The 25,960-nt window shown below is 32.3% G+C and overlaps 4 protein-coding genes across 11 annotated transcripts; 2 read left to right on the top strand and 2 right to left on the bottom strand.

Annotated features, from left to right (window-relative positions):
* The first annotated feature begins 4,621 nt into the window (after window positions 1-4,621).
* Window positions 4,622-7,749, top strand: LOC105786437 (PWWP domain-containing protein 5). The gene is made up of 3 exons (XM_052620587.1): window positions 4,622-4,777; window positions 4,919-6,812; window positions 6,912-7,749. Exons 2-3 carry the CDS (start codon window positions 4,928-4,930, stop codon window positions 7,538-7,540), a joined length of 2,514 nt encoding a protein of 837 aa, XP_052476547.1. The 5' UTR covers window positions 4,622-4,777; window positions 4,919-4,927; the 3' UTR covers window positions 7,541-7,749.
* On the top strand, window positions 7,453-13,879 carry LOC105786438 (uncharacterized). Of its 5 annotated transcripts, XM_012612873.2 has the most exons (10): window positions 7,453-7,601; window positions 9,421-9,531; window positions 9,899-10,093; window positions 10,537-10,803; window positions 11,165-11,199; window positions 11,289-11,393; window positions 11,678-11,828; window positions 11,930-12,594; window positions 12,740-13,550; window positions 13,703-13,879. In XM_012612873.2, exons 2-9 carry the CDS (start codon window positions 9,441-9,443, stop codon window positions 13,508-13,510), a joined length of 2,280 nt encoding a protein of 759 aa, XP_012468327.2. In that variant the 5' UTR covers window positions 7,453-7,601; window positions 9,421-9,440; the 3' UTR covers window positions 13,511-13,550; window positions 13,703-13,879. The 5 variants fall into 5 exon arrangements, with proteins under 5 accessions (XP_012468327.2, XP_012468331.2, XP_012468329.2 ...); XM_012612877.2 differs by having other exon boundaries at window positions 11,298-11,366; window positions 12,740-13,879; XM_012612875.2 differs by having other exon boundaries at window positions 11,298-11,393; window positions 12,740-13,879.
* An 880-nt stretch (window positions 13,880-14,759) lies between these two features.
* LOC105786442 (40S ribosomal protein S23) lies at window positions 14,760-16,423 on the bottom strand. The gene is made up of 4 exons (XM_012612884.2): window positions 16,265-16,423; window positions 15,377-15,532; window positions 15,162-15,288; window positions 14,760-15,074 (listed from the first exon to the last, which is right to left on the bottom strand). Exons 1-4 carry the CDS (start codon window positions 16,267-16,269, stop codon window positions 14,934-14,936), a joined length of 429 nt encoding a protein of 142 aa, XP_012468338.1. The 5' UTR covers window positions 16,270-16,423; the 3' UTR covers window positions 14,760-14,933.
* A 545-nt stretch (window positions 16,424-16,968) lies between these two features.
* LOC105786440 (interactor of constitutive active ROPs 2, chloroplastic) lies at window positions 16,969-20,100 on the bottom strand. 4 transcript variants are annotated; one of them, XM_012612882.2, is made up of 4 exons: window positions 19,929-20,100; window positions 19,089-19,169; window positions 18,704-18,887; window positions 16,969-18,616 (listed from the first exon to the last, which is right to left on the bottom strand). In XM_012612882.2, exons 2-4 carry the CDS (start codon window positions 19,106-19,108, stop codon window positions 17,078-17,080), a joined length of 1,743 nt encoding a protein of 580 aa, XP_012468336.1. In that variant the 5' UTR covers window positions 19,109-19,169; window positions 19,929-20,100; the 3' UTR covers window positions 16,969-17,077. The 4 variants fall into 4 exon arrangements, with proteins under 4 accessions (XP_012468336.1, XP_012468332.1, XP_012468334.1 ...); XM_012612878.2 differs by having other exon boundaries at window positions 16,969-18,619; window positions 19,929-20,099; XM_012612880.2 differs by having other exon boundaries at window positions 16,969-18,619; window positions 18,704-18,884; window positions 19,929-20,099.
* Between the last annotated feature and the right edge of the window lie 5,860 nt (window positions 20,101-25,960).

Genomic DNA, 25,960 nt, shown 5'->3' with positions numbered 1-25,960 from the left:
TTCAAAAAAAAAATCTATTGTTTTTGCTACTGTTTTTCCATGTTTTGCTGTAGTTTTTCCACTTTTTGCCACTGTTTTGCTACCATTTCACTATTTTGTTATTAATGTTTGGATATTGTATAACATTTATTTTATTGTTAATTTTACTACTGTTTTAGATACATTTGCTTGTTAAGTTGCACTTATCTTAGTGTTATTTAAATATAAAGACTTTTTAATTTATTTTCATTTTGTTGAGAAAACATTCATTTTAATATTTGTAGTGCATTTTTAATTTTTTTATATAAAAATAAAATTAAAAGAAATTAATATGGGTCAGACCCAAATTTTAGTATTTTTATCCAGACTGGACTTGAGCAAAAATTTAGATTCATTTTTTGAGTCGGATCTGGGTCTAACAATCGAGCCTAAAATTTTGTTAAAACTTTGTCCGAAACCAACCCGACCCATGAACAACTCTAACTGAACACTGGTATGTATTCTTTTCACACCCATGAACAACTCTAATTGAACACTGTATGTATTCTTTTCACACGTAGGAGTTTTTTTTTTTTTTTAATCACTAGCCAACCCAAAAAAAAGAAAATGATGATACTCAATTCTATATCAGGATATTATTTACTTTTTTAAGTTAACTCCTTATTTTCCGTCATTTTCTGAGCATCCAAACAATAATAAAAAATCCTCCAAAAGTCTATTAAAATACCCAGGATATTATTTACTTCCCAAAAAGTAATTTTTTAGAAAGTCAACTAAAATACTATTATTTACTTTCCAAATATATCTCCTCATTTTCTCAAACTTTCTCAGCAGCCAAACAAATCCGATCTTTAAAAACATTAAAAATAGTGTACGCAACATCAAAGAAATTCAAATCTTGAAATACATAATCCTACTAGAAAATCAATCTCTAAGGAAATAAAACGAAATCCAGAAAAATAATAATCAATAAAAATCTTAGGATATTATTCGAAAGTCAATAAGAAAATTCGAATGATGAGTACATCGTTAAGTCACTAAATTATTAGTAAGTTTATATTTTGGTTACTTAATTTCAAAAAGCTACAAAATAGTCACTAAACTATTCGAAAGTTTTCATTTAATCACTAGATTGTTAATTATATGTCTCCTCTATTCGCACCGTCTGCACCAATTAAAAACTCTCTTTTACCTTCTCTTCTACAATTCTGAAACACCCCTAACCCGTATCCATCGCCGGAACAATGTTTCAGAGTATTACCACGTAACTGTAATCTAAATCATTCATTTTCAAACATTTTAAAAAAATCATAATATAATTCATCATTAACATGTATAGAGTCCCTTATTAAAGCCTTTGAGGGCTTAAAATCACTTTAGAAACGATTTGGGACTAAATTGGGAACATTTAAAAATTTTAGGAAAAGTTAGAAAAATTTTAACTGCAGGGTTCACACAACCGTGTGGTCAGGGTGTGTGACTCACATGGCCAAGTTACACGCCCGTGTGTCTGGCCGTGTGGGCATTCGTAGTAGAGACACACAGTCGTGTCTTAGACCGTGTCCATGCCGGTGTAACTCACTGACTTGGGTCACACGGCCAAGCCACACGCTCGTGTGCCAGGCCGTGTACCCTTCGAAATGGCCTCGCACTCCCGTGTGGACCTAAAATGTGCCTTAAACAACAAGTTTACCATTTCCTACTTGCTTGGGCATTAAGTAATTCAAAAATTATTCGTTTAACCTATTCAAAACACGATCAAACACATTCAAAACATGCCAAAACAATCATCCTAGGTGCCTAACCAATGTACCCTCATCGGTACCACATTTATGTCATCAAAACATATCATCAATGCATCATTCAAATTAAAATTATAAACATGCCAAAATCCATCAATTTGGCCTAGCTCATATCTACCTAAAACATTAACTTAAATTCACATGCACATATCAAGCATTGCTTCAATTCACCATACCATACTATGGCTTCAAACACAAACACATGTTTACATAAATACCAAACCAACATTACACTTATAGCCTCATTTACAATCCATGTAACACCCCTAACCCTTATCCATCACCAGAATAGGGTTACAGAGCATTACCGAACTTTACGGATTAAGTACAGACATTTCACAACCTTTATTATACATTTCAAACCACACGCTGAGTAAAACTCAATGATATTTCTATAATCCGAACATTTAAAGACAGGAGAATACAAAATGCATAATTGAAATATAAACACATATTAATGACTAATATCACAACTATCATATGTCAACCTTTTGAATTCATACATATTAGCACTATCATTTCAACATTGTTTCGTACTATACTCAAATTGCACATGCTAACATCTTTTATTTGATTAACAATGTCCCAATTCACACAATTGCTATATAAATAGCTATTCACATATCAAACCACAATTGTTTATACATTGGCATTAGCAATTCAATACTCAATTCATGAGTACATAACTCATGTATCTCATTTAGTCACAAAATATCTCATTTTCATGTTTCAAATCTCTATCACATTTTCAATTCACATACAATATCATCCAATATCAATTATAGAACCGTTTTATTTAATTACCCTTATTAACACGACTCGGACTCGGATGGATACACGGATCTAACCAACACACCAGTTTGGCACCCAGTGCCTCATCGGATAAATCCAAAGTAATAAGTGTGCCCAGCGCTATATACATTGACACCCTGTGTCTCATCAGTTAAACCGAAGCAAATTGGCACCTAGTGCCTCATCGACTCGAAGTCGAAGAAATTCCTGAACTCTTCTTATCCTATGGCATTCCATTTATATCCGACTCAGCCCGATACAGTTAATAGGGTTTAATTTTACATTTCAAAAACAACCAATATCCAATATAAAGTTTTCTTATAATCACATATGCACATGAATTCTATAATAATCAATATTCAAATTTCACATTAGCACATATATTCCTTTCAATTCAATAATCAATACATTCATAATTTATATACCAATTCAATCCATTTCAATCAACTATCAAAATGTCAAATACTCACCTCAAACACTTACCATATGCATTAAATCGAATTACAACAATTAACAACTAGGTTCGAATTATAAAAATACAAACCGTGAATTTCGAGCTATTCGACGTCGATTTTATCCTTCCCCTTTTTAGTCGAGGATTCCGATACGACGTTAGCTACGGAATTAAAACAATTAAAATTCACCAATACAACACAATTCAATTTCATATTGAATATTTTAATCTTTTTTCTCAATATTAGCCTAAATTCCAATTTAGTCTCTAAATCGAGACTAATTTTTATTCTTTACATTTAATTCTATATTTTCATACAAATTTCACTTTAAAATAAATTTAACTCTTTATTTTCAATTACCCTAAATTTTGAATTTTCACACTTTAGTCCCTATTACTCAAAATTTACAATTTGTTCTATAATTTAATCCTTTTTCATTTCTAGCATAAAAATCTATCAATTTAATCCCTAGTACAAAAACTATTCAACATTAACAACATTTAAAATATTAATAATTGCTAAAATTTTGACATGATTCGGATAGTATTAACACGAGATTCTAAAAATATAAAAATTACAAAAAAATTAACTAAATTAACTAACCAATTGAAATTTGAAAGTTTGAAGCCCTTAGGCCGTGGGTCTCTCTTTCTTCTTTCTTTCTTTTTCTTTCTTAATTTTGCATGTTTTTCTATTTCTTTTCTTTATTTCTTTTAATACCTACTTTGTTTTATTATACTAATTATTATTATTATTATTATTATTATTATTATTATTATTATTATTATTATTATTATTATTATATATACATTTAACTTAATAATTAAGATTTCTTAATATTAAACATATTTTTATAACATATGCCGTCCATTATACATATATATATAGGTATAATAACTACATTGGCCCTTTAATTAATTTTTAATTTATAATTAAACTTTTAACTCAAATGCGATTTAGTTCTTATACCTAATTACTTTTAATTCAAGTAATTCGCTTAACCAAAACCTAATTAACTACACAACTAACTTTGTAAATATTTATTAAAAATATTTACGAGTCTAATTTACGGAAATGGAGTCCCGAGAATATACTTTCCAACACCCCTGACTATCGAGTCATTACAAGTTCACTTTTTTTTCATGAAATAGTTTTCAACATCATGAAACTACAAAATCGAAATTCAAATAGCTTTCTTTCCTGATTTCGACACTGATCGTCAAATCGACTTAAATCTAAGGTATGTTATTCTTCTACTCCTCGATGGGTACTGATCCATCATACTGGTCGTTGAATTATCGCTTGGATCCTCATTAATCGGACTTTATAAGGAAAAAAAAAGTTAACAACCCAATGACTTAAATAAAAACTTTCAAAAAATTTGGTGATTTAAATGAAAACTTTTGAATAATTCAGTGACCATTTTATAATTTTTTGAAGTTGAGCGAACAAAACATAAATTTACTAATAATTTAATAATCTTTAATGTAGGTTAACCAAAAAAAAAATAGAGAGATTAAATAGCAAATTTCAACATAGTAGAGGGACTAAAAAACAAAATTAGACCAAAAGAGGAAAAGAAAAGAAAAATGAAAATCCTGTTTAACACACCAGACACGATTCCACTTCCCTCACTTTTTTTTTTTACTCTCTCTATCCCAAAAACCCTTTTTTCCCAAATTTCTCAGGTTTATTCATATTTGACTCTCGAATTAGGGCAACTTCATTTCTCTGCTGCTCCAAAATCAAGTAATTTCGTTAATCTCATTGCTAATTAGTTTCATATATTAGTACTTTTTTTTGTTCTTTTAACTATTTACTAGGTTTGTTTTATTCTAGTGAATTTAGAGTTTTTGATGTTTTCTTTTTTTTTTTTGTTATGATTTTTAGGGTGCTTTAATGTCGCAAAAAGTTAGTGAAGAAATCGACTTGAACTGTGATGCTGTTTCGGTTGACCGTGAAAACGGGGATAATGATGTAAATATTAGGGATTCTGGAACTTGTTTGAAAGAAAGTGTAAATAAGGCAGGGGAAGAAAGCAAAATTGAGAGTGTAAAAGATGAAGAGGTGAATTTGGAAGCTGATATTGGGTCTTTAGGTGAAGAGGTGGCTTTCGGCTCGGGTGAGGTTTCGAAGATGGAGGTTGATGGAGAGTTGAAAGGAAATGGAGATGGTGAGTGTGTCTCTGTGGAAGATAAGAAACCAGTGGTGGCTGAAGAAATGGCTGTGAAATCTTCTAGTGAGGTAGCTGAAGACCTTAATGTTGGAATGTGTCGTAGTGGGGATCCGTTGCTAGAGGGAACTAGTGTTCGGTCTATCTCAATTGTTGACTATGCTACTCATTCTGGTGACGAGAGGCTGAATTCTCGAGATTTAAGTCATGAAAACTCTTTACCTTGCGGGGACCAGAAAGAGAGTTTGAACGATCGATCTTCTTGTGGATTAGAAAGCCGGGATATGGAAATTGATGCACACGATGATACCAAAAAGAAACGAAATGCTGAAAATAGGTCTAGTGTGTTAAATGATGGGGTAGACTCGAATCAATGTACAAGCACGGATGAGGATGAGGATGAGGATGAGGATGAGGATGAGGATGAGGATGAGGATGAGGATGAAGATGTAAAACCAGAAGAACCTGAATTTTGTGTCTCGGATTTAGTGTGGGGTAAAGTAAGGAGTCACCCTTGGTGGCCAGGACAAATATTTGATTATTCAGATGCCTCATCGAAGGCAAAGAAGTATTTTAAAAAGGGCTGTTATTTGATTGCGTATTATGGTGATCAGACATTTGCTTGGAATGAAGAGTCACGGATCAAGCCGTTTAGGCCTCATTTCTCGCGTATGGAAAAGCAGAACAATATGGAAGAGTTTCACAATGCTGTGGATTGTGCCTTGGATGAGGTTTCTAGACGGGTAGAGTTTGGTCTGGCCTGTTCCTGCATTTCCAAGGAAGCATATGCTGAGGTCAAAACTGAGATAATTGTTAACGCTGGGATCCTGGAAGAATCTAGTAGAAGAGTCGGTGGGGATCGATTCTCAACCGCTGCTTCTTTTGACCCTTCTGAACTTGTTGAGACTATGAAAGCGTTGGCCCTATCACCTTTGTACAGTGAGGTTGATAGACTGCAATTCACAACATCACAGGCACAATTATTGGCATTCCATCGTTGGAAAGGTTATTCCCAGCTACCTGAGTTTCTAAATGTTGGTGGCTTGTTAGAGACTGATGCAGAAATCCTTTTGTTTGAGGAAGTGGAAACTGAAGTTCCTAGTTCCAAGGTTGAAAAAGAGAAGCCCGAGAATCAAGATAAAATCCCTGCAGGTTCGTGCAAAAAGGAGAAAAGCTTGTCGGAGTTTTTAGCTGAAAGACGGTTGAGTTTGCAGAAAGTTAAAAGGAAATTGAATAACAATGCTGGTGACAAGTTAACTTCTTCCCCTGCGAAAAAACTAAAGGCCGTTGACACTCTGCATGATGACTCAGCATCGAAACTGAAGAAAAGTTATGTGTCACCAGGGTCTGGTGATAAGTCTTTGCAGTCTAAGCAAACTTTCAGGGTTGGAGCTAGCATACTTAGGGTTGCAAGTCTACTCAATGGTTCAACGGTTTCATCTCCACTATTTAAGCATTGCGATGGGAAATCTCAAAAATCTGCAGTTAACAACAAAAAGAAAGGAAAATCTATGTCTGGCAAGTCTCCTGGGAAGGTTTCTCGGACAGATGCTTCATCACCTACTGGGATTCACTCACAGCTTTGCTCGGCTGCCACAGATCCCTTGAAAGGTTATAATTTTTTGACCCCTATAGTTTCTTTCTTTACAGAACTGAGGAATTCAATTGCTACGGATCTTAACTGCTTTGAAATGTCTGAACAATCTTCAGATCAAGGAACGGATGATATAACGAGGGAGAAATCAACCGGTTCCAAAGTTACTGGAAGGTCTGAGCTGGCCTCAATTAAAGACTCTTCTTGTTCTGACAGGAAAATCCGATGCCTTCCCGAAGAGCAATCACCGGTTGACAAGGACAATGAAACCTCCGAGGTTTCTCCAAACACACAACCAACTGTTCAAGCAAGTGTCAATACGGATTCTGAACCGAAACATACAGTGGAAGGTGAAATTCTTGGAACAGAAACAGAGAAGCAGCAGATAGCAGACTCAGATGAAAGTTTTACGAAGGATCAAACTCCAACTGCACTGATTCTGAACTTTTCAGACATCGATTCAGTTCCTTCGGTAGAAGACCTTAATAAGACCTTTAGCCATTACGGGCCATTGGTTTCACCAGGTGCTGAAGTGTTCAAAAAGAGCACCCGAGCCAAAGTGGTTTTCAAAAGACGAGCAGACGCAGAAACGGCCTTCAGCAGTTCCGGAAAGTACAGCATTTTTGGTCCCTCACTTGTTAGTTACCGCCTCAAACGACTAGCTGTTACACCAATTAAAGCTTCTACCGGTTCAACAAAACGATTCAGGGTGGGTGAAGCACGTGAAGATGAAAATACTACTTGATGATGGCTTATAGTATGGTGAAAGTTGATGTAGAAAAGAAAGGTCCCATTCATAGCTCAAGGTATGAACTTCTAAAATGCCTTTCTTTATGAAAATTATATTATTATATACAATTATCTTGGTAGGTTGTATTAGTTGAAAATGTTGGTAGTATCAAAACACTTGATTTAGCTATCAAATTCTTAGTGGCAAGCGGGTTAATTTACTTATGGCTGAGTAGCTAACCATCTCTTACATTTTGATTTTGTTGTGGTCAAAACTTCTTTTACATTCACTTTCACCACATTTTTTGCATTGCTTTTTCTATTTCTGTGGGTGTTGTATAGAAATCCTTAAGCATCAAAGCATCATTTTGAGTATGGATTTCTTGTTGAATCAGATGTTTTCTTAAATTGCAACAGCTTTTCCAGATAAAAGATGGAACCATTAGTAAGTCTCAAATATTTAGTTTCATCAAATTATACCTTTGAGTTCTATTATTATCAAGTCAAGTCACTTGTGTTCATTTCATTGAATAGTTTTTAAGGTACAAAGATGCACACTTGTGAATTTCTGGATCTTGTGTTAAAGTGTATGATGAGTTGACTTTTCCATAGTAGAATTACTTGGGTAGTTTGTAGAACTTATCAAATTTGTTAAAGTTTGGTTATTGATAATAAAATTATAAGTTAATCCTTTAAAAAATAATATAGTAATAATTTTTTATTATTTAGTTTTAACTCAGTTGATAATCTCATTACTGCAATGAGTTTAATGGTGTTTTTGGATATAATAAAATATATTTGACCTATTCAAACATCTGGGGTGAATGGCAGGGCACATTTTGAAACCCCCATATGGCATTGTAATGATGAAGGTTTGAAGGTGGCAAGCAGCGCCTTCTTATCATCACCTTACCCGCTCATCATCTGAGAGGAAATAATATGCCCCAGCACATTATAATAATATTTATACAAACACAATACACTGAATTACTTAGATCCTGAATCATTTTAATTTCATCTATAACAAGTATATAACAAATTCAACAAATTATACCATTTTTCATCAATTTTACTATTTACATTGTTGATAAAAGAAAAATCAAAGATGTGTCAAGTATATTATAAAAAATTTAATTTATTATTTGATTTAACTTAAAGATAAAATGTAATTTAATTTTAATATAAATTATGCATAAAACAAATGATATGTATTATGCCATTCAATTCTTTCGCAATTCACACGTCATAAATTTGAAATTTAATGTTTTATTTTTATTTTTAAAATTTAATATATTTTCTTTTCAAATTTCAAGATTTAAATTCAGTTATTAACACTATTAAAATTATTTCGTTAAATTTTACATTACTGCCAAGTATTGTTTAATTTCAAAATATAACACCAGCAAAATGAATAAAGTTAATACTTAGATCTAAATTTTGAAATTTGAAAAATATAACGACTAAATTCCTAAAAAATAAAAATATGAGGATCAAATTTAAATTTGTGAAGAATATAAGGACTATTAATATCTAAATCTCAACAACCGTTGGATGATTCAAAATCCAACGGTCCAAATCACCTAATCACCACCACTAAAAGTCACAAAGTATTCGTAGATAAACCTCGTGAAAGTGCTTTATACATAAACCAATCCCAAACTTTTCTTTAAAAAAAAAAAAAAATCTTTTTCTTCACTTTATTTAATTAAATTTAATTTTGAACCGCCTCTTCTCCCAAATTCAAATTTTTTCCACTCTCCCCTTTTTTTTTTCATTCCTTTCACTCATCTCGCCTTCACTTCTCCATCTTTGATCAAGCTTTTATATTAATCGGCGTCGTTTTTTTTTTAAAAGTACAAATTTATATTAATCTCTGTGTGGAAATGGTTGATTCAGAGAAACAAAGCGATTTCAATATGAAAGGGCTAAGCCTCATCGATGTTTCGTCCGAAGACGATTCTCTCATCAATTCGCCACTCGCCGATCCCATAAACCTTAAATCTTCAGGTTCGGATTCGATTGTAACAATGTTTTCTATTTTTCCCCTGTTCAAATGGTTAGATTTGCTTGATTTGAGTATCTTTTAAATTTTAATCATGTTTTAAGATCGTGTTAAATGTTTTTGGCTGATTTTATTAGTTATTATCAGTAATTAGTTCCGAAAAGAAGTGTTAGATATTAAGTTATTTTTGCAATATGCTCGCTTCTTTTTCCGTTAACTAGTAATGGATTCCTTTTTTTTCTTTTCCGAACTAAATTTGTTGGGATAATTCTGGGCTGCTTCATGATGATACCCCTCCCCCCATTTTACTTTTTTCGAGTTGAAATTGGAACTTAAATCGTATTTTTATTGTTGGGGTTTTATATTGTACAGAGAAAGGAAGTGAAACCAAGACTGTTAGGTTCGCTGTGGATCCCGAGAGCGTAGAAATGGCAGTAGGCTCCATTGAAGAAGCTGGAAAGGTAAAGGAACCATCGGAGTCTTCAGAACAAGAGAAGACAAGCAAAAATGGAAAATATAATTTACGCAAAAGTTTAGCATGGGATAGTGCTTTCTTTACTAGTGAAGGTACAGATTTGTTTAATTTTAGGTCAAAATATGTTCTGTCCATATAGTTTGACGAAGTATGAGATTCAGTTCATGTAGTTACAAGTTAAAAATTAAATCTTCTTACCTTCTTTGGTTTAAAAATACTAATTCAATTGATACTGTTAGTAGTTTCTTTGTCAAATTTTCCTTCTGCCTACTGAGTTTATAGTAATTTACTTTTGAGGTTGGTATGATTGCATGAATGTATTGATGGTAAATTTTCACAAAAAATTGTCAACATTGATCCGAGACTTTTAAATCAAAAAGCAAGAGAGTAGTTTTCAACTTATTAAGTAAATGGACAAAATCTCAAACTTCATTTAAGCATATGGCTGACTGCATATTTTGATTTTACTTGCATTTGACCATTTATGATTCTAAAATTCCGGTTTTACATAATGTTTTGTGCTTTGTTTTTTAAGGTTTTCTGGAGCCGGAGGAGTTGTCTAGCATGCTGGGAGGCAATGAGAAAGGTCAACTACAAGCATTGCCTGGGATTCAAGAGGATGTAAACAAGTCTTATGATTCATTAACAACGTTGGATTCTGAGACTTTGACTTTGGAAAGTCTTGAGGCTGATTTATTTGAGGATGTAAGAGCTTCAATCCAGAAATCTAACAAAGTTTCTGTCACTGCAAATTCTAGTGGCAAAAAGGAGTTGAAAACAACAGATACTAAAACTGTGTCATGTAAGTATAGTTTGTTTCCCTTTTGTCTTTGCATTGTTTTATTCTAGTGCACCCCTGATTTTTGTGTTTGACGCCACACAACCACATATATAATTTCAAAGGGTTCCTCTTCTGTGCAATGTGATCATTAGCTATATGGAACTTATACTCTACTTATATGATACTCATTGAAATGAGCATAGGGAAAATGAACATTCATCACCTAGTTACCTAGAATGCCCTTTGATCATATTCTGAGGCTTTCTTCCTTCTTTTCTGTAAAGAGTATTACATGGAGTTTAAAGCTCAAATTAACATTCTAGACATGCATATTCATGGAACAAAAGTATTCTCAAACTGACAGTTTCCTTTTTATTTGCAGCTTCAAAGAAGGTAGAACTTCCAACTCAAGATAAGGTACATTGAAGAAATTTCAGCTGCAGTAATTTTTCTTTACTAATAAGTTTGTTGTATTTCTCTACAATAAATTTTTCTTTTTTTAAAAGAAAATCCAGATTAAGCAGAAAGCTACTCCAAAGAAGCCTAATGTTGGTGTCAAAGACTCTGGGAAAACAGTGAAGCAGGTTGTTGTCCATCCACAAATTTCACAGGCATGTACAGTGCTATATCATGCAAATGAACTGATAGTTGTATTGCCTTTTCTAGTTGAGATAGAAATATTATTATTCAACAATATATTGTTCTAAGTAAGTCTTAAACTTCCAAATCTAAATATTTAAGTTAAATTAACTGGCTGCTTGTGTTATACTACAGGTTCATAGAAAACTATGCTATAAGCTTGTAAAAGTTCACTTATTGTAACTGCTAGACATGCAGCCATATAACTGCTATTTCCTATCACTGAAGACTGATTTTTTTTTTTAATAAACTCTAGACTGTATGGTCCGTTGCTAGAGCCGGAGAATCAACTTCATCTCTTCTTAAGCCACCAAAAGTATTAAGTGGTGTTGGTCATACACCAACCAAAAGGGCTTCCTTGGGTGCTAAGAATGTCAAAATGGATAAGGATGCAAAAACTGTTACTGGTAATTCGAAGTACAAATTTTACAGATTAACTTCTTCAAAAATCGAGGATGTTTCTTGCTCTCTGCTTAATCCATTCTTCAATTAATTTTAATGGTTGCAGGTAGAGGGACTACAGTATTAAAAACTCCTGCCTTGGGTGGTTCTAGAAACATTGTGCCTAGGCCTAAATTATCCTCCAAATCTTCTTCCTGCTCCCCAGCCTCTAGCAAAACGGAGCTGACATCTTCGTGTTCCTCACTTGAAAGTTGTGCCAGTTTTTCATCTAACAGAACTAATAAATCTTCCTTGAATTTGATTAAACACAAAAATGGCCCCCGAATTGTTAACCCTTCCTCTGGTTCCACTATTAGTGCTCGATCCAAAATAGCACCAAAAGGTAAAATTCAAGCAGGAAGTTCAAAGCCCCCAACATGTTTGAAGTCTTCTACAAAGTTCTCTTCCAGTATATCTCCTACAAGCTCTATCAGTGAATGGTCCTCAGAGTCGTCATCATCAATCTCTGCCACTAATCGAAGTTCTAATGTTGTTAGAGATAGCCTTGGCACTGGCTCCCGCAAGGGACTTACTACAAAACGTGACGCCCACCAAGTTCTGGACTCGCAGAACCTTCCTACTGGCTCAGAGGGAGATGATACTGAGGTTAATGGCTCACTTGATGAAAGTGAAAACAAAGTCTCAGCTGGAACGAGCCGGCTTCTTCATCCAGGTTCAGTGAAACCCTCTGGCCTCCGAATGCCATCACCAAAACTTGGCTTCTTTGATGGGGTTAGTTCTTATTTCTTGGAGTTTCTTGACAACCTTTTCAATTATGAAATCTATATGATAAACACCACCTCCTTGTTTCTTCTAAGCTCTAGTTTGCTTTGTCGATCAAGGAGTATAACCTGGTTAAAATTGGTGATGAATGCAGGTACGATCATCGGGACATACTCCAAATGGGAGTATGCTGTCTCATTCTGGTGTAACTAGTGGCTTGCCTAAAATTGGTACAAAAAGCACTAGTCAAAGTGGAAACTCAAACAAGGCAAAGATTGGAAAGCTTCAACCTGTTAGATCTCTCACTGTAATCCAGAGCCCCAAGGTAGATGTTAAACAAACTTCCTCTGCTGTAAAATCGAGATCTTCCTTGTCTATCCAAAAATCTCCGGTTGCTGCAACAAAGGTACCAAGTTCTTTGAGAAACCTTAAAACCTGTCCCGGCATATCTCCGAAACTCCAGAGTACATCCTGTCCAAGAACTAGTAGAGAAAGTTACTCTAAGGCTCAGGGCATTGGTTCAGCCGGGAAAGTAGAGATTGTTCCTCTTGATGGAGTAACCGAATCAACTGCAGATATAGCTTCCAAGACCGATGTTCAAAACACAATTGCATCAGAAGCTGAAAACAAGACATACAGTTATCCATGCTTCAAGAAGGAAGAAGCTCCCGTTGAAGACCGAATTGTCGCTGTTCAGAAAGAACCCATTGCTGACTTCGAGAACAGTATGTCAAATCCCACTCCGACATCTCCATCCCCAATGATTTCTGAAGTTACTTGTGGCTCAAGGATACCTTTCTCGGTCAAGGACTCTTTTTGCAATACAGATGCATCACTTGATGTTTTATCGGGATCAACAGTGGCGGCCGAGAAGACAACCGTATTACCATTGTCGGAGAGCACCTTGCCAGAGAATAATATCTAAGTGGAACAGTCTAGTTTCATATTCTTTTTAAGGTACCTTGGTATGTGCCTCTTTCCAATTGTTCTTATTTGGAATTTTTGATACAATCTTGTAGATGCAATCATAAACTCTGGTAATTCAGTAGAATTTGTACTCAGTTCCATCACGGTTCGAATTTCACCAAGTTCGAATCTGATATTTTCTTTCATGTAGGTAGTGTCTTATGATGCGCGTTTCGCAGAGTTTCCGGGCTGAACTTGAAGTTTTTAGGTTTAGATTTATCTTAGTTTGAGAATTGAGAGCAAGCATTATAAGATCTCATGGAACAGAATCATGTCTGCAAATCTCAACATGTAATGGAATTTCTTGTTCTTATGGAATTTTGCTAAACTATTTTGTTCATAGTTTTATATTTCATAGAACCAATATTTCAAACGAATATCATATCATTTATGGATAGGGATAAATATCAGAATTATACATTAACTATGATTTTGTGCAATTTTACAAACATTAACATGTATATATATGAATTACAAATTAAATTTCATATTTATAATTACATAAAATCAAAATTTATATATAATCAATATTTATCCTATAGTATGTATGGATGTCTTTCCAAACTCCCATCTACTAGATGAAGATATTACCAAATAATATGGGATAAATTTCAAAGTTATGCATGAATTATGGTTTAATATGTAATTATATACATGAATTTTGATTTTGTATAATTTTATACATAAAATTTTAATTTGATCCAATTTTCGTAAACTATAAACACAATTATGGATATAACATCATTTTATGTTTACATATTGCATACATAAATAATTATATTTATTCAATATAAAATAAATTAATACATTTATTTCTTTAAATGTGTATGATTAAATCAAAATTAAACTTTTAAGTATACATTTATACTATAATTACAGAGTCTCACATGTATAATTACACAAAATTAAAATTTATGTGTACAATAACACATCAAATAATTTTAAGATTTATCCTGGCATGAATTTAAATTAGGATGTTATATTTATCTCATTTTTAGTATTTTTAATATTTCATATAAAATATCATTATATTAATATTAATTAGATTATTAAAACCAATTTTAAATAATTTCCTCATCAAAATAGGTTTTAAATAATTTAATTTTAAGTATGTAAATTTCCTAATTAATAAGCATAGATGTTTTATAAAATATGCTTCAAATGTTGAACACAAATACCCGGAAAAATTATAGATTCCAAACAATAAGTAGAAAACACCAAAATACTTTTGGATCAAAACATAACATCACAAAATTCAATACAATAACCAGAAGATTAAACAAAATGTTACCAACAAAAGCTAACGAGAAACACATTGCTTTAAATTCAATCCCAAAAAAAACTATGAAAACATCATAAAAGATATCCTCATTGTTGCAAACTTAGGATCTAGGCTTCTCCTTCTTCTCTTTGAAAAGTGCCAATAATGAAACACCAGACACCTTCACAACCTTGAATCTAACACCGGGAATATCACCGACGGCATGACCCTTTCGTCCAAATCCGGCAATCAACACCTCATCCTACAACAAACGTATTATCCTCGTAAGAACATTGCTTAAAAACAATTTAAAGATATTGTAAGGTTTCATTCAAGTACTGCTACTCACATTTTCTTCGATGTAATTTAAACAACCGTCGTTTGGAACGAATGCGGCAATCTTTTTTCCATTCTTGATCAATTGAACTCGAGCACACTTTCTGATAGCAGAGTTAGGTTGCTTAGCTTCAATACCTCTGCATGATATGAAATTATTAGTACAAAAGTTTCAATTTTCGAGGAAATGAAGGAAAAAGGGATGAAAAAGAGAGGATCTAGTCTTACATCTTTTCAAGGACAATGCCTTTGGCATGAGAAGAACCAGCAAATGGCTTCTTCCATTCATTACCAAGGTTGGATTTTTTGTATGACTTATCGGCCCACCTTTGCCTCCTTCGGTGGGTCCTCAGCTTACGTCCAGCTCCCATACCTCGTGTCTTCCTGAAAGAAACACCATTAATGACATAATCCAACTCCTTAAATACCCGGATTCCGGCAATGAGTGTATAACATGGGTATGCATTTGATACAAGTATGTTGAAGTTTATAAGTTGCTTTTCATATATTTGGAGAATCATACCATATAGACCTACTAATTTGTCTACCGAACTCGAAAACTCAATCCAATTTAACCATAAAAGGTTAAAAATTCCAAAGCATTCCAACTTAAAACCATAAAAACACGAATAGAAAATGACCCAAATCAAAAAATACAGAAACTAAAATGAACAAAACCCACAATTAACCTCACAACAAGCCCAAAGTGACTAGAATCTGAAATAATCTGAACCCAAAACGACCTAAACCTAAAACTAAAACCCCAAGCATGAAATCTGAATGAAACTATCAAAAACCGAAACGACCCAAAAATTTAAGTTTTTTTTTTCTTTCTAATTAGTCTAATATATGAATGAATATGGAGACAATAACACTAGCAGTGAAGGAAAAATTACAACAAAAAAATCATTATTCAAATACAATTCTCCACAATCATAAGCAGAACCCAAATTAGATCAAATAAAACAAATCCGAATTAAATTTTAGTTCAATACTTTAGAGCAACAAATTATCAAAAAATTAAAAAAAAAACCCCCATCAAAAGCAAGAACAGTGTAAAGAATTAATAGAAAAGCTAAAAGATTTGAGCTAAGAACTGAGAACAATGAAACATACCCCATGTTGGCTGCTTGTTTTCAATTGAAGGACGGTTCCAAAAGGGATTTGAATCGAAAGCCAGAAGCAACCACAGCCGCTGAGCTCAAACCTTCAAGGCTTTAACCCTAGAAAAGGCATATATATATACACACATATGAGTACTTTTAGTGGGCTGGAATTTGTGCCCAATACTAACCTTTTTTAAGCAGTCTCTTCAGGATATTAGGCCCAAGTCCAAAAACTTGGGTCCGGTTCGTCTAAGCCCATTGAGGTTATGGCCCGTTTTACTATTTAAAAAATAAATTTATATTTTTATAATTAAATTTAAATAAATAAAATATTTTTATTAGTAAATAGTAATTTGGGATAACCTGTTTCAGTTTTAAAAAAATTATGTTAATGTTGGACCAATTAAACCCCAACTCTTAGCCTAGTGGTACTGGAATAGTTCTATTGGTCGAATGTTCGACCAACTGAACACCATAACCAACTAAAACTCGATGCTTCATAATCTTTCCCCAACCCTTAAAGCATACTCGAAGCTATATACTCTTACACTGATAACAATATCGATACCAATCGAACTAATACTCAATTCGCCATATATTATTGTTAATACAAATTGAGTAGATATACTAATCGATCAGTGGTTTCCATGTAAAAAAATTTCCATTAAACTCAATTGAAATCACCCTTAAAAACAGACAACTTTAAAAGCAAAATTAAAAGACAAAATTTCCTTAAAATAACCATAAAAAAGATAATAAAAAAAACATAAAAATGTTTATATCAGAATTATATGCAAACCTGCAATGCAAATACAATTAATCTTTATTTTTGACCTTTCTTCCATAACACACCAATCTTTCTCAACATATTGTTCTTCTTTTTCAATGGATCGTCATCATCGTCGTCATCGATGTTTTCCCACTTCGGTGATCCGATAGCTATATCGAAAGGTATCGTCTTGTCTGAATATTTCCCATTGTTAGACAACATAGCAGTAGCTGCTTCAGCTGCTTTTCTCCATTGATTTGCTTGTACTTTAAGTCTCTTCAACTCGGCTTCCATTTCTGTGTTAGCTGCTTGCGCTGACTCGAGCTCTTCAGTCAACCGAGCTGCTCTTCGGTTACTCTTATCGGTTTCTTCCGTTAAATATCCGACTTTCATCAATGCTGCTCGCTCTGCAGCCTTTGATGCTTCTAACAACACAACAACAGGTTCATCACTCTTCGTTTTGCTCTCGATTTCCCTTTTGAGCATTTTGTTTTGCTCAGTTATGGTGTTCAGTTCGGTTTCCTTGACGGTCAAGTTATCTTTCAATTCTTTCAAATCAAACTCTAACTTCTTCAACTCCGCTGCAAGTTCAGATTCTCGAAGACCCTCATTTTGTGATCTTAATTCTTCAACATTGGCTTTGGTTCTCGTTAATTCAGCCTCGAGTTTGGCTTCCTTTTGGGACGACTCCGATTTTATGCATTCCACTTGTTCATAAGCACACCTAATTTTCAATGTGCTTTTGATATATTCTTCTTGGTACCTCACTTCAGCTTCATCCAATGCCGATCTCAATTGACTGATTTCAAGTTTCGCGAAATTAAGCTCGGTCTTAACCCGTTTTATCTCCTCATTTTCTTCATTCTGTTGTTCAGGATCCTTAATGCAGCCATTACCAACCAGTTCTACTTGTAGCTTACTAACAAGTCCTTCTAATGACTTAACTCTACCTTTGGATTGTTCCAACTCCAATAGTAACATGTTGTAAACTTCGGTTTCTTTGGTTGCATCGGAACGTAGCTTTTCGATTGTTTTATTTGCTACTTCGAGTTGCATTCGGGTTTCGCTAACAAGTTCGAGACCCCGTGCTTCAGATTCTCGGCAATCAGTGAGCTCGGACTTGAGTTTTTCAACCAAGGAAAGAGTTTCGGTTAATTCAATTTTCATATTCCGAATCTCAGCATGTGCGGATTCAGCATGCTTCGTTTGAATAGATTCAGATTCATAGACCTTTTCAAGCTGAACTTTAAGCTTTTGAATTTCGGTCACAGCGGAAACCAACGCAGCCGAATCCATCGAGTGATGTTTCTGGACAGCCTCAAGTTCGGACTGCCATGCTCTATCTCGATCTTTCGAGATTTTACGGAGTTCTTCCACTCGATCATCCTCAGAAGCAGAAATTTCCATCAATTGTCGTTCAGATTCTTCGAGCTTAGCTGACATTATCAATACTTCCTTCTTCGCCGCCTCAGCCTCCTGTAAGGCCAACCTCTTCCATGACTCAGATGCAGTTAGTTGATCCTTCGTCTTCTTCAAATCACCTTGGAGTTGATCGAGCTGTGCTTCAAGTTCCGTCACTCGGCTCAGTCCATTCTTCTAGAACTCATACAACAAATGGCAATCACATAAGCACGTGAGTAAATAAACAAATGTTTTATAATATAAGTGACTAAAGAATACCTCAGACACCGGACTTTTCAGTGCTTTACGCTCGGTAACCTTAGGACTTCGGTCTTTTGACGCCTTACTTGCCGTATTTGGTGACGAAACAGAACCCGAATTGGCTCCAGGTATCTTCAATTGTCGAGCAGTTTGTGGTGTCATAGGAGATTTTTTCCGAGGCACTACCACCGAGCTTGTTCTACTGTCACAACATGAAAACCAATGAAGCCTATGGCTAAAAGCCTAAAACAACACGGTGCATCATACGACTCGACCATCGGTTAAAACGGCCGGTCAAGCCAAGAAGCTGATGGTTGCACCATTTCTAACAATATGACATATAAATCTTTACAATCTAAATCATCAAAATGCAATAATTAGATCGATTAACAACCTATCATACCTTGCTTTCGGCGTTTGCATGATTCCCCCGAGTCGAATCGAGAAAACGGAAGGATTTATATATGTCCTCTGCTTCAAAAACCTGCAAATAGTTCAATCATGGGATAAGAGGCTATATATATACATATATGCATGTATGAAGGACCTAACTAACAAACAAATAATACAAATAATTCCTTCAAAGAAACTCAATAGGAACTACATCCACTACCACCAACCATAACCAATTGACGAAGTTTAAAAACAAAGGAACAGAATAAGGTTGCCATCAAATGAATTCAATTACATATCATTACACACACAAAAAAAAACATGTTTCCACTTTTTATTGTCTTTTTTGGGTCCTTCCATTATTGAAACCAGAAATGAAAAATTATGATTTTGGACCAAAAAGTGAATCATTTTGTCTTTAATGAAATTTATGTTTTATTCATTGAATCCAATCAAAGAAAACTACTACTACTTTTTTTTAATCAAAAGTTCCCATTTTTTTTAATGTAAAAATTTAAGACGAACTTGAAGAAAACAAAGTTTCAAGGATCAAAGAGAAAAAAAAATTATCAGAGAAAACTAAACTCTGGCTAGTCGAGAGCTAGCTTTAAACAAGCTTGGCAGTTACAAAAAAAAATGAAGCCATGAATTTTCTTTTCCGAGAAAATGGAATTTTCTTGGAAAATGAAACAGAAAAAAAGGAGATAAGCAAAACCCAGAAAGAAAATCATACTCAAAGTATTGAAAACATTACCAAAAACATCAAACACTAAGAAAAGTACAATGCTCAGTAATGAAATGTAACATGAAACAACACAAGTCTCAAGCAAAAAAAAGACTTGATTTTTACCTGAAAGAGAGGCTTAGCTTGAAAAAGAAAAAGGCTTGGAGAAAAAAAGAACCAGACAATATTAAGTTCTGTTTGAGAGTTCAGCTGTTTGTCTCATTTTCCCTAAAGCAAAAGTGTAATAAAAATCTTTCCTTCTTTGTTTCTATGTTTCACTTTTTTTTTGTTTTTTCTGGTTAAGCCATGGCAACAATGGCTCTTATTGGGACGTTTACAGAAAAGCTTGTGATTTTTTTATTAAAAGAAAGGTGAATATACCTGAGATGTCCCTTTATTAAGTAACCTGATCAAATTAGTCCCTCTATTATTAAATGGATCAATTTAGTCTCTATATTATTAAAAGAATCAAATAAGATTAAATTGGAATAGAACTAACATTTTCTATTTAATAAAATTAATCATTTTAAAGTTTTTATTGTTCTATAAATGGATTTTTTTATTTGGAATTGAATTGCAATTAAAATAATAATTTTCAAGATAATTTTATACATTAAATGTTAATTATGTTACAATTTAGACTTATTTGATTCTTTTTAATAATATAGAGACTAAATTGATCCATTTAATAATAGAGAGACTAATTTGATCAAGTTTTTATAATACAAGGACCTCTCAGATACTTTAGCCTTAAAAGAAGCAATACACTACACTCTTTCACCATCATCATTCACGTGCCATTTTCCTTATTTTAGAACTTTTATTACAGCCATTACAAACGACATCTTACTCTTTGTCGTCTTTCCTCCTAATATAATATATATATTATATCGGTTTAGCATTATGATTAGAACTTGATTTTGAATTCCGAAGATGGTAGTGTTGTTGAGAGGAGTAGTTATGAACCTTGAAAGAATTAGTCTCCATAAATCGTATAACATATATAAAAGATATATTGATTATTCTATTAAAACTCAAATTCTGATTTGAAACTTTTGATATAAGATTAGTGTAAGAGATCGAAAAAGACTTACACGAAAATTTGAAAGATGTTAATAATGGTTAGACGTGTGGGTGAGTCATGAAACAGTTTGAGCAAAGTTTCGATAGTAAGTTCATATGGAGATTGGACTTTAGCACGAACCCCTCCAAACACGTGTCATTTTGTGAAAAACTGATAGTAAGGTCGTAGAATGCTATATTTGGATGCGATATGGTTAAACTTTTATAAATCAAGGATAAAACTTTTGGGAGCTTTATAAGATATGATGGAGAAGTTGTTTAGTGAATTTTTATGTGATTTAGTGACAATTCATATTATAAATAAACAAGAATCTTTCGGTTAAACGAACTAATCTACAAGTAAACTTCTCTTTGATCAAAACAATTAACTCGATAAAATTTTTCAAACAGAATGATTACAATGAAAAGTGTTACGTGTCAGTCACTCAATGTGCCACGTCAGCAATTCGTTATAAGAAAATGATAATTTTAACATTAATGACTAGTTCGCACAATTATTTTATTTAGAGTGACTAATTTGAAAAAAAAATTTTGAAGTGACCAAAACAACACAGGCACTATTCTAGAGTGACCATAGATGTAGTTTACCTTTATTTTTATAATATTATCGGTCCTTTGATTATTCAAGTAAAATAGTGGCGTAATGTTTTTTTTCAAAACATCTCTTTTAATGATCATCATATTGAATGAGAACATTTTAAGAAAATGATCGTAACTATTATAATCATAATAGCTATCGATGTTAACTATTTAAATTAATTAATAACATTATAAAAGAGATATCAAATTATACCAATTTAAAGTATAATGACTAAATCCTAATTTGAGTATAATAAAGGGGCAAAATTCAAAATTTGACCTTTCCTTTTCTTATATAGAATTTTGCTGTCCGACTAACCCTTGTATAATTTATTTATACATTTTCCTAGAAAATCTCAAATTTTCCTTTTTGGAACTTTCCTTTTGCATTGACAATGGTGAAACATGAGACAACCTAATGAGCCAATCCAACCCATATATATATATATATATATATATAGTAACTGAAATTAATTAAAATTGTGGGGGCGTTGGATCCCAGTTTCAAGTTTCAACCAAGCAATTCACATGCGAAAAGCCTTGTGATTCATGGCATCATTTTGTTTTTGTGTGGATCCCTAGAAAATAAAAGGTTAAATTACCCAACAGGTCCATGTACTGTAATCTTTGAGCAAACTAGTCCCTCAACTATAAAAGTGAGTAGTTTAATTGTTAATATTGTAATATACTTTATTTTAAAGCAAATGCGTAATATTAAACTTTAAAAAATGCTACCTTACGAAGAACTCATCTCTATTTCTTAAGACGAAAAGCGCTCTAAGTGTCAGGTTGACCAAGGGCGAAGCGAGGAATTTTTTTAGGATGGGTAGAGATTAAGTTATAGATTTTTAAAAGAGAAAAATTGTAATTTCATCATTGTATTAGTTTACATCCATGTAGTTTTCAAAAGGACTAAATAAAAAATCTAGCATTTTTGGGACCAAATTATAATTTTACTATATATTAACTTAATATTTTATGAAGCTTGGGGTCTAAAACAATAATTTCCCGAAATTGTTGAATTTCGGGGTTTTTTTTTTTACTTTAAAACACGACAAGTTAACTTTTAATGTTTAAACTTACTACCATTTAAAATATTTATGTTTTTACTTCTTGTTAACTTATAATATCTCAAAGACTAATACGTCAATATAAATATCACAAAATAACCAATCAATGACATTGAATTGGGATAAAAGAAAGAACTAATTTTTAGGGTTTCAAATATTAGAAAGCAATCATATTTTTATGTATTGGATTGCAATAAAACCTTTTTTTTTTCTCTTTGCATATGAAAGGATAAGCTTGCAAAAAAAGAGAGAGATAGAAAAGAGGTGTTTTCATGTGTTTTAGACCTTTGCTTTGTTTGCAATGAAAGCAACAACTAATAATGTATTGCTTGTGATCTTTGATTTTTTTCTCTTTTCAAATTGGACAATAAAGGGACTAAAACAAATAACATGACAACTTAGTGTTATATATATATATAAAGTGAAATAATATTTATTGACACTAGTCAAAAGGAAATAATTAATAATAAAATAAGTCTAACAAAAAAAAATTGTTTTAAAGAATTTGAATTTGATTTTTCAAGGGGCACCTTGTGATTTATGGCATTTTGTTTTTGTGGATCCCTAGAAAATAAAAGGTTAAATTTTCCAGAAGGTCCTTGTACTATAAGATTTGAGCAAATTAGTCCATGAATTATAGAAGTGAGGAATTTAATTGTTATATAGTTAATTTTGAAGCAAGTAGGTAATATCGTAAGTAATAAGATTAAGGGTGTGTTTGGTTGGGTGGAAAAGTAGAGGGATGGGAGGAGGTAATAGAAAAGCGAAAAGAAAATAAATTTTGAGTATATTTGATTGAGAAGAAAAGTGAGAGGAAATAAAATAAGAGGGATGATCATTTTCCATCATAATACATAAAAATCAATCCTTTCAAATAGGAAAGACGAGAGGAGAGAAAATGAGATAGATGCGTATATTAGTTCAAATGTATGCATTTTTCACATGTTTCATTTTTTTCCTCTCGTTTTTCAACTTTACCAACCAATGAATAAAATGATTTTTTTTCCATTTTTTCATCTTTACTACCAAACACACCCATAAAATGAAAAATTATGTTTTCGATCGTTCTAGTTTTTTACCCCTTCAATTTTCCATCATTTCAATTTTCTTTCCCCACTACCAAGCAAATCCAAAACGTTAAAAATGTTAAAGTACAGAAGTTGAAAAACGTTTTTATAAAAGCAAAATGTTAGATCAAGAGGTATATGGGTAAAAATATAATGGAAGTCCCTGTGCTAAGAGTCAGATTGCATTGTTCTCTATTTACTCAAAAAAATGAGTAAATTAGTCACTGTACGTTAGATCAAATAGCAAACATGCAACTTTTGTTAAAAAATTTATCCATTTTTTCTGTTAAAACCCAGCATTGCTAACTAAATAACCAAACAGTCACATGTGTTATGTTACGCATATCTTGTTCTAATATACAAGGGCCAATGTTTAACAGTAAAAATGGATTGAATTTTTAACAGAAACTCTAGTTTGCTCATAGTGCCTTAAGTTAAAAATCCTCTCATGTGCATTTTTTTTAGATTTTACATAAAATATATAAAAAAAACATTTATAATAATATATGAAATGTGTTTTTTGATAAATTTTCAATTGAGTTGAGACTTGATTGACGAGTAATCGACCATACTAATTCAGCTGGTGCCACAAATTAACGGGATGCCAACTCAATTGGATAATGACAAAAATACCCTTTATAAAGTAAATTGTATTATATATAAAATTATTACGACTACTTTTAGGGGGCTGGAGTTTTAGCCAATAGTCTCTTTATGATGCTTGCCCCAATTCCAGAAACTTGGGTCTGGTTTGTCTAATCCCATTATTCAAAAAATATGAATTAGATTTTATATTTTACAACTAAGTTTAAATAAAATAATAATTTGCTCTAAACACAAAATAATAAAAAATAGAAATTTTAGAAATTATTTTCGAACCTAAATTTAACAATCTTAATAGTTTGACTTGAATTTTATTATTATTATTATTATTATTATTATTATTATTATATTTTTGAACAGTTGATTGAGTCTTTATTTAGTTGGCATCGATATTGTTGACAGTGCAGAAATACGTGGATTCAAGTGCGCTGAAGCGTATTATCCTCCTGTTTAAAAATTAAGAAGGGGTTATGAGTAGTTCTAGATATTGTATCAAAAAAACAAAGACCAAGAATCGTGATGCTACACTCATGTGAAAAGATTTACTGAGTGAAAAGAAGGAAAGAGCCATGTACAAGGACAATGGGATTTTAGTTTTCTTTTAAATAATTTTTTAAAATAATTTTTTGTATAATTATTAATTTGAAAATATTTATAATTTTAAAAAATATGAATTATTAGATTTTTTATTTTTTTATATTTTTGTTATAGTATAGGGATGAAATTAACTATTAAGTTAATAAGCTTTTCATGGTTTTTTTTATTAGTGATTGTTTTATAATTAGTCATAGTTTAGTTAACAAAATTAAAATTTAATAATGACTTAACCGTCCACGTTGGTGTGTTAGCAAACTAATGAAGAAATAACTTAAATTATTAATTTTAAAAATTTGAGTGATTATTTTGTAATTTTTTATAAATAAATATCCTCTGGCCAAATTAGACAATGTAGGAACGGTAGTTTAGAATTAGGACGGTGGAGAGTGGAGACCAGTTGTTAAACGTCAGTATATGTTTTATTTTCCAGATAAATTATACTTAAATTTACTAAATTATTAGTAAGTTTATGCTTTAGTCATTGAACTTTAAAAGATTAAAAAATGATCTTTAAACTATTCAAAAGTTATTATTTGAGTTATTAGGTTGTTAATTTTTTTCTAAAAGAAATTCGACTACCGAGCTTCAAGCGATGAATTGGAGATCGGTATAGTGAATTCGTACCCGTTCATGAGTAGAATAACATACCTTAGATATAAGTCGATTTGAAAGTCAGTGTCGAAAATCAGAGAAAAAACTATTTGAATTTTGATATGCAAATTCGTGTCACTCAAAGCTGACTCATAAAAAAAACTGGATAATAATAGAAAAGGAAAATATAGAGAGAGAGAACTTTTGAATGGTATAGATAATGTAAATAAAGAAGGCTATACAATAACAATTTTAACGATTCAATGACTTAAATAAATTTTTATATTATTTAATAATTATTTTATAACTTTTAAAATTAAAACTTACTAAAATATAATTTACCCTAGAAATAAATTACTGCTATTGATATTGGAATTGCAGATTACTAAGATAGAACAGTCCATTACCCAAGCCATGCAGTAGCATTATGAAAGTTGTAATAATTGCAATCTATTATTGTTGATTGTGGGATTCTGTTTTATGTATTTAGATTATATTTATGTATTATTTTTTTATAATTGGGGAGTGAATTTAATATTGTTTATAATTGGAAAAAAATGAAATTATT

Source organism: Gossypium raimondii, chromosome 1 (assembly GCF_025698545.1).
Source record: "Gossypium raimondii isolate GPD5lz chromosome 1, ASM2569854v1, whole genome shotgun sequence".
Classification (NCBI taxonomy): Eukaryota; Viridiplantae; Streptophyta; class Magnoliopsida; order Malvales; family Malvaceae; genus Gossypium; species Gossypium raimondii.
The sequence above is the reverse complement of the archived record's forward strand: the minus strand, read 5'-3'. Positions and strand labels throughout refer to the sequence as shown.